Source organism: Dermacentor albipictus, chromosome 1 (assembly GCF_038994185.2).
Source record: "Dermacentor albipictus isolate Rhodes 1998 colony chromosome 1, USDA_Dalb.pri_finalv2, whole genome shotgun sequence".
Classification (NCBI taxonomy): domain Eukaryota; kingdom Metazoa; phylum Arthropoda; class Arachnida; order Ixodida; family Ixodidae; genus Dermacentor; species Dermacentor albipictus.
The window spans coordinates 228,096,056-228,108,473 of NC_091821.1; the positions used below are offsets into that span (position 1 = coordinate 228,096,056).

The 12,418-nt window shown below is 43.9% G+C and overlaps 1 protein-coding gene across 7 annotated transcripts in view; it reads left to right on the top strand.

The window, feature by feature from the left end:
• The window catches only part of LOC139054251 (probable phospholipid-transporting ATPase IIB), an 84,356-nt gene that overhangs the window by 34,737 nt on the left and 37,201 nt on the right, over positions 1-12,418 (top strand). For all 7 annotated transcript variants that reach the window (XM_070530971.1, XM_070530974.1, XM_070530977.1 and 4 more), the window contains 4 exons: positions 927-997; positions 1,087-1,252; positions 6,544-6,852; positions 7,023-7,184. In XM_070530971.1, the coding sequence (XP_070387072.1) occupies positions 927-997; positions 1,087-1,252; positions 6,544-6,852; positions 7,023-7,184 (708 nt within the window). The remainder of the gene's footprint in view (positions 1-926; positions 998-1,086; positions 1,253-6,543; positions 6,853-7,022; positions 7,185-12,418) is intronic.

Here is a 12,418-nt window from a genome sequence, read left to right on the forward strand (position 1 = left end):
TGCGCTGTTTGAATTTTTATTGTTACCATGCAACACCAACTCGCCCAATCCGCTGCCCTTCTACAGTAGGTTTGAGGATTAACGTGCAATAAAACTAAGGTTGTGTTCAGCAGACTGGCACGGAAGCAAAAGTTCGTGAGTGATGGTCAGCCTCTTGAAGCTGTGGAGGAGTATGTTTATCTCGGCCAAGTACTCGCAAGGTGCCCATATTACGGGAAGGCAGTTTCCCGGTAAATAAAAATGAATTGGGGTGTATATGGCAGGCGCTATGTCAGAGGGCAAACATGCATGGACGAGGCCTTCATACTGTGGTGCACATAAAATAGGCTGATGATTGAACTTAAGGTGGCTGATTCATGGATCACATTTACATCAAGGCACATTAACATTGTGAAATCTGGCTTGCATTTCGCAAATGGCTCAACCTAGTTGGGAGCATAAATACAGGAGCGCTGTTACCCTTTACCATATCTGCTTTAGAGCTCTCTTGTTCAAGTTTTCTGAGTTAAGTGTCCTACTGTGGGTGTCCTTGTAATAACTGTACATAATTCTGGGTCCCCTACATATTGTTGTTGTTATATTCATAAAGTTTCTTATGTTTAAACTTCTTTATTGATAACAAATGTGCATGCATACACACACACACACACAACTATATAAAAACCATGTTAAGCTTGAACAGTTCATAAGTAAAGGCGAAGCCACTGTGGCTGCTTTTGGTTATGCAAGAAACCAGATGGTAAAGTTTCAGAATCGTTTTCTTTGGTATGAAAAGTATCACATTTCAGCACTTACCACAAAAAAAGCGTAAAAATTTCATCGGAAAATATTGGAGGGGAAATAGATTGCGGAGGTGGGAATAAGCTGCAGGCAAGTTGTCACGCTATTATTGACTTTTGCTTCCTCCTTTTTCCTCCTCTTCTCAGGGATTTGATGGTCCTTGGTATCGCTACTTCTTGCGCTTCGTCCTACTGTTCTCTTATATTGTTCCCATAAGGTAAGTGTTTGCCATTTCTGGTTAAAGCAAGTAAAACCACAAGGCGAAACCATATTAGAATTATTCTTAGGCAACTGCTTGTATTGCAGCCTTCGAGTAACGTTGGACATGGGGAAAATGGTGTACTCTTGGATGATACAACAGGACAAGGACATACCTGGGACAGTTGTGCGTTCTTCTACAATCCCTGAAGAAATGGGCCGCATAGTCTACCTTTTCTCAGACAAGACGGGCACACTGACTCAGAATGAAATGGTTTGTAGTGTTGACGGCAGAATGCAAAATGTGGAAGCCGACTTGTTGGTGATAAATTGTTGCCAAAATGTGGACAAGTAGAAATGAGGGTGAAGGCACACTTCTGCATAGAGCCAATTCCTGACATAAATTTGATAAAAAAATTATGAATGTATAGTGTATATGCACAGCTCTTACGGAGTATCACAATTCCTATAGAGAAAGCATGTGTGATATATGAGATGTTTGTTTTGGTTAGACATATTGGTTTTCCTATTATATATCCTTCACAATGGGTAATTAGCGAAGGGTATACAACAATATCTGTGGCTGTTGGGCTCTATTATAATCGTTCGCTACATGAATGTCTCTAGTCACCAAGGGCCACTTTGCCATCTTTTGTCACATAAATGCCCCTGGCACGACCAATCTTTATAAAAATCATCTCCTGAGTGCACTAGTCTTCCACATTGTATCGTCGGCCAGCAACTCTGTTCCCTTCCTCTTTCGCAATGCTGATGATCTGCTAACTGTAGAGGACTGCTGTCAAGCACTAGTTCTCATGATCCGAGTTCTCGTGCTCCGTGAAATTGCAAAATGGCAATCCGAAAAAGAGAGATAACTGGCAATCATAAAAGAGGAATGAGGGAGCTTCAACATGCTGAGTTGCGGTTCCCTAGGAGATAAAACTTTTAATCTTTTGTTGCGGGTTATACAGTAATACCTCATTAACTCGATGTAGTAAAAACTGGAAAACATTTCGAGATAAGCATAGTTGCAGACATTTCAGTGAAAAGTCAAGTTCTTTCTAGAAGTTTCAGTACTACTGGCAAGCTTTTCAACAAGAGCTTCTAAACTGGCTCGTCGTAAAGGTTTTAAGGAAAAAATAAAACATACCAGAGATATCGACCATCTCCGTTTTGTGGCACTGCGATTTTATTCAGTGCATAAAAAGTGCGTAAGGCTGGTCTGCTTCGTGGTAGACCTTGAACTTATAAAGGCATCCTTGAGCTGCATCACACATTGCATGAGCCACTCGATCCCGCCGCTGCATTTAACTTTATCTCGCAACAAGCGAAGCATGTTTCTTGTTTTGGCTGATGTCTGCACCCTTCGAGGTCTTTCTTTGTCATTGCCTTCACTGTCCCCTCTGTTTGTAGCCATCCCAGCGATTTCGGCATCAGTAAATTCACCTGTCACCACTACATCTTGCTTACATAGCGCGTACCTATGAATGCTCACGTCGCGTTCTACTATGCAATGCACGCAGTGTGGACTTACCGGGAACCCTGCTACAGAAAGCAACATGAGCAGTCATGAGTACATACTATACGTGCAAGATGTACCGGAACGCACACAGCACGTGCCTTTTTATTCTATGTTGTTTAGAATAAAAATTCAGTGCCGTGTGCATTGCATAGAATAAAATGTAAACGAAAATCGCCTCTGATGGTAAATCACATGCGTTGCGTAAAGCGAACAACGCAAAATTCGTCAAGTGTGCTATTTTGCGGGGCCTGCCTCTGTGCGTGCATCTCTCCTGTCACATGACGTGCCACATGGCTGCTTGACAAAGTTGTTATGCTGCTAGGTTCCGACTTCATATTAGTGGAAAGCGTCCGCTTTGTGGTAGGCGCGGCCAAGGCGAGGCAGCTTCGTACAAAGCTTGTCCGGCGGCATTCTTGTTCGACTCTCAGTCAAGGTTTCGATATACTATCCGCAATTTGGCCCAAAAATACTTCGAAACGAAGGGCAATAAATACGTGGCACGTATGGGAAATGGTTTACTGCCGTGGAAAATTTTGACTTAGCTGATTTTTCGAGATATGCAAGTTGGAGTTAACCAGGTATTACTGTACTTGCAAAAATACAGTATATGCACACGCCCTGCATCGCTGTGAGTACACTGTGTCTGTGTTCCAACCAGCCAAGCCACAGGGAAAAATGTGCATCCAGTGTGTGTCATTTCAGTATGCTATTGCTGAGTTACGCCACTGGCAGACTTTTTGGACGTGGAGGGGCCTGCACGTGGATCTGTACTATGCTACTATTTCCATCAGTCTAACCTCTCGTCTGATCTCATGCGCGATCACCAATAGGGTCTACAGGTGGGAAAATATTGACGGCGAACTTCCTGCAACTGCTTGTCACCAGCCACTCTGCCGGCTGCACTGCATAGGCCATTAGGCCTAATCAGGGCAGTTTGTTGGGAGCTGGCAACCAAAGTTGCGGTTTCGTACTAGTTGACATGATGCCAGCTTTTTTCATAGCCGACGCGCTTGCAGCATCGTGCGAGTGGTTCCTGCACAAAATGTTGTGTGGTGTTCGAAATTTCTGTTGTTGTTATTATTGTAGTTCTAGGGATAGGCGGCAGTGCTGCTGGGAAGTCCGAATAATTGGGCAAGTTCAAAAAATCAGGCATCTGCAAAATTGGTCGGCGACTGCAGTCGATATTTTTGTTACCAGAATATATATTCTGAGGCACCTGCAAACAAAAATTTGCTTCGCTATAACCGATACCAAGTTGGATACCACTTTTTTGATTTCATTATAGCAGTATAATACTACTCCATTGAAATAAAGCATTGCCAACCAAATTTACATTTACTTTGTTACATCCGATGATTCATTATATCAGTGTTATATTGTGGTTCGACTGTATTTCAACCTAAGCAAGGTTTGTGCCACCAATGTTAAAAGACGACAATGGATATTGTGTGTCAATTACAGTCGAACCCATTTACAGCAAACTTGATACTATCACATAAAGCACTCATTATATCAGTAATATGTTATATGTTGACTCGCCTTTCAAAACACGCAGAAACGAATGACAATGAAGCTGGCATCGGCAGTTACTGTTCGACACCGTCTTGATAAAAAAATTTTATTTTCAATATCTTCCTTTTTGTTCCCGGTGCTTTACTGCGCCTAGCTTTAAGTAGACATAGGAGAGCAGATAGTTGGGCTAGTTGGTTAAAATGCATACTGAAAAAGTTTTCGCGGAGACATGAGAACAAGCCAAGAAAAAACCAGGACGAGCACTCACTCATAACTGAAGTTTATTCCAAACACATGCACAAAATAAATAGAACTTCAGTTGTGAGTTAGCGCTCGTCCTGGTTCTTTCTCAGCTTGTCCTCATATCTCCACACAGTTTTTCAGTACGCATTTAAATAGACAGTTTGAAACATCTATCTAAAGAACAAAATGCGGCGTCATAGCTTTTTCTTAATGGCGCCCTGTCCTGATTGCCTGTTCTTTCGAAACTGCGAGTGCAGCCACCACTATTTTTTCTTTGAGAGCTTGTGCAATATTTTACTATCAGCAGGAGATGGGTAGATTATGCATATATGATAGTGGAAACTACTGTGGCATTTTGCCATTTCGTAAAGGTCTCACCGTTACAGCCGAGTATTGGCCACACTAGGCTGAGTGTGCCTCTCGTTTCAGCTGTTCATTCTAACAGTAAAGCACTTTTAAGATGTTCGTTATATCTGGACGCAGTTTAATAGGCAGAGTTGGAAAATCATATAAATGCGCTGAATGTGGTTGTTATAAGTGGTAAGATGTTATATCTACATTTTGTAACAGCAGTGCAGAGAGACGACGCAAAGAAGAACAAGGCAACGGAAGATGCACCGACTTGGAAATAAGATTTATTCGTATGCAACATCCTGTGCAGATTGTAATATCTAGGATCGTTATAAGTGGGTGCAACTGTAGTAATTTTATTTGCTCTATAAAGCTATGCTTCATTCTTTTGTGGCATGATTTAGCTAGTGCTGTATCGCGTACAAGAGAACACAGTAACCTCTTTTCACTAGTTACAGAACATTGAGGTAACAGGGGCTTGTTGCCCTTAGCTCGAATGGACAGCAAACATATCTTCAAAGTGGTACAGACCCAGGTTTAGAGACCTGATGTGATGGTTGACAGGAAGCTCATGTGTTTACGCTAAGCTGATGAAATATAAAAAAAAGTTTTGAAAAACCTGTCAGTGCTCTGAATTTCTCACATGCTCGTATTCAATTTTATAACACTACTGCTTTGGAGCATCTAGAGAGGCACTGAAAACGACGCACTTTTGCCAAGTGCAGCTAAGTGACATAACAGTAGGTTTTTTTAGTGCTAGAAACACTAAGAGTTGTTGTTAGCTTTTACAAGAAAGCAAAAAATGAAAAAGGTTTGCATGCAATTAATGATCAGTTCATCAGGCCGTGTTTGCACATGACACATTAATTAAATTGTCATGAGGGTGTGATCAACTTCTAAATGATAAAAAGCACAAACATATTGTTAACATTGTAGGCTATTTGTCCGAGGACAAATAGCCTACATAGAATAGTTTTTCAGCATTTTAGCAATAATCATGTCATGCAGTAATTAGTATTGTAGTAGTTATATATATTCTTGACTGTTCTTGCCTCGGACAAATAGCCTACATAGAATAGTTTTTCAGCATTTTAGCATTAATCATGTCATACAGTAATTAGTATTTTAGTAGTTAAATATATTCTTGACTGTTCTTGCCTCGGACAAATAGCCTACGTAGAATAGTTTTTCAGCATTTTAGCATTAATCATGTCATACAGTAGTTAGTATTGTAGTAGATATATATATTCTTGACTGTTCTTGACTTTCCTGCCAGTATTTGTCACGTGTCAGGAACTGGCAGTGGCGAACACCTTAAGTTGAACTTAGTGCTTGTAATTAATTTTGCTTTGAAAATACCAAGTGAATGCACATTAACGCATTCTGAGCAGTGGTGTGCTTATTAGGAAAGGTCAGACAATGCCGTAAGCCTCACACGGTTGGTGTGGATATTAAAACAGCTTTATAAAGTTCATTAAACCTGTTTCTCAAATGGAAACAGCATTTGGTGGCATCTGCCAATGCAGAATTTCACTTTGTTTGTTATAACTACAACTCAATGTGCCAAGCCAAGTGTAGTAGCAGATCAATGCGCATCTAAGGGCACGTAATGCCCACGTAATGCCTTTGGGCCTTCCAGGAGCAATAAAAAATTAAATGTTTGCCAAGCAAGTCTTCATAGTGGGGAGTGACAGTGTGCAGCTTCTTATCTACTTCTGTTGTGGTTTATGAGCCTTTGGTTTTTCTGTGTATGTGTTGTCTAAAATAAAAGCCAGTTTTAGGAAACATGGTTAAATGGTAGCAGCTAGTCCTGGTTATGCGTGAACACTTGGAAATGAGAAATGTTCTCAGGCTAATGCCTGTGAAATAACTGATGTGCATTTGCCAGGCCTCCCAGATTTCTTTCTCTTACTGTGCGGAATCATTGCTCTCTCTAGGTGCTGAAGAAGCTTCACCTTGGCTCAGTGTCCTACAGTTCAGAATCCTTTGGTGAAGTGAAGAGCAACCTGAAGGCTGCATACACTCCTGGGGCACCCTCGCCTGCACCTGGTACAACTGGGGCTGCCCAGGGGGTCCGTGTGCGCCGCAACATGGCCACTCGAGTGCTAGAAGCTGTTCGAGCGGTGGCTCTGTGCCATAATGTGACTCCCGTCTACGAGGGTGTTGCTTCTGATGCTGATGATGAGCAGGCACTGGCCGAGCAATACCAGAAGCCACCCACCTACCAGGCAGCTAGTCCTGATGAGGTGTGAATGGGTCTCTCTCTCTCTCTCTCTCTCTCTCTCTCTCTCTCTCTCTCCTTCCAACATTGCTCAATTTGTTGAGGCACGCATTTAAACTTCGCTGAGTTTTCAGTATTTCACAGTTCATTTTGCAGACATCTTGAATTATACTTTAATTATGTTGCCTTTTTCAGGTGGCATTAGTGACCTGGACTGAAAGCGTTGGCCTTGAGCTTGTCTTCAGGGATCTCAACTTGCTCAAGCTGCGCACTCCACATGGAAATATCCTAGATTACACTATACTGCAGACATTTCCCTTCACTTCAGAGCGAAAGCGCATGGGTATTGTTGTCAAGGTTTGTAGCACCTCTTGCCTGTCTTATGTTGTGGTGCAAATTGAGCTCACCTGTGTTGAAGCCTAATTGTGCATAGCATTTTTTTTTTCTTTCTGAATGTTTGTAATGAGTAAGTGGTCGACAATGCAGCCCACAAAAAATGATGCAATTGGTGCATATTGGGCCATTCCACGCCATATCAACCAGCACTTTTTCGACCATCAGAGATATAGTTGAAAAAATTTCCACATGTTTGTTGAAGTTCAAAACTCGTTCTCCCCATTTAATTTCTTGAAAAATTTTTTTAGCATTTTCGTGACAATTTATTTTTCCTGCTCAGCTGACCTAGGCAGGAAACTCAGACAATTAACATGTTTTTTTTTTTTTTGAAGGGACATTATATACTCCATACATTAAATTTGACTTTAATTCTGGGATTTTACATGCCAAAACCACGATTTGATTATAAGGCATGCTGTAGTGTGGAACTCTGGATTAATTTAGACCATCAGGGTATCTTTAATGTGCTCTCAATGCATGGGGCAGAGGCGTTGTTGCTTTTTGCCCCCATCGAAATGCAGCCACCTTGGCCGACATTTGATCTTGCGACCTTGTGCTTAGCAGCGCAACAGTATAACCACTAAGCCACTGCAGCGGGTGATCCAGACATTGAGATCATGCCAAGACAATGTAGCGGTGTGACGGCCAATGTAGCCAAGTATTTTTTTTTTTCCATATATTTTAACACTTTAAGTTCTTTTGGCAGCATCAAAAGCAAGTAAAATTGCTAAGTTAGAATTTTTTTCTTGCAACACAGAAAAATTCAGAAGGCGGAAAGTAGATATAGAATGGTAGCCTGGTTGACATATTGTTATGAAGACTTCTGAAGAAATGTTTTTATTTACAGGAGATCAACGATGATCGTAGCGTGATCGTAGCGCAGTCCGGCCTCTCAGACTCTTCGTTCACCTCGTCTACTCTTCTTTCTTTTGTACCTGCCTTTTGTATCCGTTATATTTCCCCACAAGCAGACGAAGTCCGTGGGGCGAGTCAGGATGGACAAGCAGGGCAAAAGCAGGGTAAAAAAAAAAAAAAAGCAGGGGATAGACAAGCAGGGTAAAAAGGCTTCAGGCAAGCAATATGAGTCAGCTGAGTCCTGCTTGATCGCTGACCATTGCACAGAAGGCGAGCTATTACATAAGTGAGTTCGTTCAGGTGTTCCATAATTACAAATGGGCCTGAATATTGTGACTAAAGCTTTTGACACAATCCACGCTTGCATTGCGGTGTCCAAAGAAGGACCAAGTCACCTTTTTCGAACAATACTTGTACGCGACGGTCGTCGTATTGCTGTTTCGAACGACTTTGCAAGGCCAGAGTACGAAGACAGGCTATTCGACGGGCTTCTTCGGCGAAACACAGTCTTCGATACAGAATCGTCATTGTGCAGAACGAAGGGTAAGAAAGTGTTCAGAGGGCTTCGCGGTAACCTTACATACAGGAGGCAAAATTGGCTATAGTTCATGGTTTTGTGTTTCATTGTGTTGTATGCGTAAGTGATGAAGGGCAGCACGTTTTCCCAGTTCTTATGGTTTGAGGAGGTGTACATGGCAAGCATGTTGGTCAGCATTTTGTTTGTCCTTTCAATGAGGCCATTGGTCTGTGGATGATATGGTGTGAAATGATGGAACTGCGAAGTGCACAAACGAAGTAACTCTTCAATGGCATCAGCAGTGAACTGGCAACCACGGTCGCTGATGATGACACATGGTGGGCCATGATGGACCACGGAACGTAGCAGGAAGACTGCCACGCAAGCAGCGGTGGAAGAGGGTATGGCTGCAGTTTCTGCATACCATGAAAGATGGTGTACGCAGAGAGTTATCCAACGGTTCTTGTTAGATGATGGGAATGGACCCAAAAGGTCAATGCCTACTTGCTCGAACGGCATGCTGGGCAGTGTCAATGGCCGAAGGGGACCTGGGGCTGCGGTGGTTGGTCACTTGTGACGTTGGCACATTTCACCACTAGCGGCATAGTGCTTGTTTGTTTCGTACATCTTGGGCCAGTAAAAGCGCTCCTGTATGCGGGGTAGCATTGGTACGAAGCTGAAATGGCCGGATGTCACATCGTCATGCATGGCGCATAGAACAGCGGAGTGGAGACTCTCGGGGACAACAAGCAGAAAACGCACTCCATGCCCGGAGAAATTAGTTTTGTAAAGCAACTTATCATGGACAGTAAAGCGACCGCTGCTTTGAGAAGTACGTGTGGCGACAAAAAGTGGATCAAGGGTAAGATCATTCTGTTGTTCTCGCTGAAAGTCTGCCTCGTCAGGGAACGTAGAAGTAACAGCAGCGAGACAGTCGTCAAAATTCTCAGCATCGCAGTTGGTAGTCGCAAGAGGAATCCAAGAGAGGCAATCTGCGTCAGCGTGATGACGGCCTCTCTTGTACAATACCAGAAAGTTGTATTCCTGGAGGCGCACCGCCCAATGTGCGAGGCGACCAGAGGGATCACGCAAACTGACCAGCCAGCATAAAGAATGATGGTGATAATCTAGAATGATCTACCGTAAAGATAACACCGAAACTTCTGTACAGTGAAAACAACTGCCAGGCATTACTGTTCCGTAACCGTAAAATTCCATTCAGATTTGCTCAGACAATGGCTGGCATATGTGACATGTTCTGCACCACTGTGACATTGTACAAGCACCGCTCCTATCCCAATTCCGCTAGCATCAGTGTGAACTTCAGTCTGGCAAGATGGATCGAAGTGACGCAAGAAAGGTGCTGACGTTAGTATAAACTTCAGTTGGTAGAATGATGCATCACACTCTGGTGGCCAATTGAAGGTCGCATCTTGTCGCAAAATATTTGTCAATCGGTAAACAGATTGTCACAAATGTCAACAAACCGGGAAACAAAACGACGAAAATACAAACGTACGCCAATTAATGAGCGCCGTTCTCGTGCTGACTGCGGCAACTTGAAGGAGCTCATCACTTCAATCTTGCAAGGATCAGGTCTGACGCCATTGTCGGCGACTAAGTGTCCCAGGACCAGTGTTTGACGTTTGCGAAACCGACATTTTTTTCAGTTGAGAACCAGTCCAGCTTTCTCGATGCAGTCGAGAACAAGGCTGGGACGTTCTTTGTGTTCTTCAAACGTGTGGCCAAACATTCCAACATCATCAAGGTAACACATGCATATCTCCCACTTTAGACCACGTAGTACTGTGTCCATGAATCTTTCGACGGTGGCAGGAGCATTGCAAAGGCCAAAAGGCATAACATTAAATTTGAATAGGCCATCTGGAGTCACGAAAGCAGTCTTTTCCTTGTCGGCAGGGTCTATAGGTATTTGACAATACCCCGATCGCAAATCAAGTGTTGAGAAGTAAGAAGCAGCGTGTAAGCAATCAATGACATCATCGATTCGCTGTAGCAGATAGACATCCTTCTTTGTCACTGCATTTAATGTCTGTAATCTTTTTGTCGGACCAGGATTACTGGGGCTGCCCATGGACTAGACGACTCTTGAACGACACCTTTGTTCATCATCTCCTTGAGTTGCTCTGCAATAACTTTGTGCTCACAGGATGACACTCAGAAGGGCTTCTGGTCGATGGCGTGTGCTGAGCCGGTATCTATTCTGTGATGAGCGTGGGATGACGATATATAAAGAGGTGCATCTCCATGCGTGAAGTCGAATGCAGCCTCATGCCTGGCAAGTACCTGTACCAGTGCTTGCTGTTCCGATGTTCAGAGAGCCTTGATGATCATGCCAAGCATTAGCTCTTCAGAATGGCGATTATCGCAAGGAGAGCAAGCTGAAGAGACATCCGCAGTTAGTGCCGCTATTAACTACATGCAGCCTCATCAAAGAGAGCGCTTTTCATACCGCGAGGAAGGACAACTGGCGTGGCGGAACAGTTCAGCGCCTACAATGTGGCAACTCTTTTTGTCATGTACACGACAGAGCAGGGCACAAGTATATTTTTTTTAGCGCAGCTTATGTGGAGAGGCCTAACTACAAGGTCAACACAATCAGCGTCAACAGTAGTTGCAGAAACACGAACAGGCGTCAGGCACCACAATGGTGCAATCACTTCATTAAGAACACTGAATGTGTCGTATGTCCCCGTCTTCACCACATGAGCTTTGTACCGAATGTGCTGATATAAATAACTTGTTCAACGGTATTTCGCCACAACCACAGTTCACGGAAGCGCCGCATTGTTCAAGAAAATCAATACCAAGAATAACATCGTGCGAACAACGAGAAAGAACAAGGAATTCTGACACAAACACTTTCCCAGCCAACAAAACACTCCCAGCACAAACACCAAGGGGATGAAGCCACTTGCCGCCTACTCCACGAAAGGTAATACCATCGTTCCAAGAAAACAACTTTGTGGCCTAAATGGTTTTTGAAAGTAAGGCTCATCACAGACACACTCGCCCCAGTATCGACTAACACCCATGGTCGGTATTCCGTCGATCGGCACATTCACTTTGTTTTTGAGCATCATTACAGGCAGAGGTATTTCTTGCAAAAACCGTCCGGCGACCTCACCTCCATTGGCCGTGGAGGCTAGTTTCGTGGTGGTGGTGAGAAAGAACGAAGCCGAGGTGACGGAGAGCGACGGGGACGGTTATTTGGTGGCGTCAAACTGCGCTCAAATGCTGGCAAATTGCCGAGTCTAGTCTCGTGCGAGAAGTGGTCCATTGGAAGCAAATCGGTCTACCGCAAGTCATATGAAGTACGGGTTCCGGGGGGTGAGAACAACCGTGGTGTCCTTCGCGATTGACGGCCTTGGTGGCAATACCGAGCAATATGGCCTGTGGAACCACAGTTGTAGCTCACAGGAGGGTTGCGGTTTACAGCATCTTCCTCGAAACGAATTCTAGGCTGCTGGGGTGGCAAGAAAGTTCGTTGTCATGTGGATAATGTGTCTCTGCTGCTCGCTGAAATCCGTTATATCGGTCATAAGTCGCGTCGTGGTAGTAGGGTCATTTCTGTTCTTGTCGCGCCCTGACGGAAGTCACAGGGCCTCGGGGATAAAAACGTGGCTGTTCTCATTGTGGCCGAGTGTCATAACTAGGACCTCTGTCGTAGAGGTGTGGCTGCTGTCGGGGCACAAGTTCATAATCCTCAATGCCCCTCACCGCAGGATACGGGGAGTAGGATGCCAAGTTTAGCTCGAAATCTGGTGGTAGGCGGAAGCTATGAGTGCCTGGGTGTGCCACT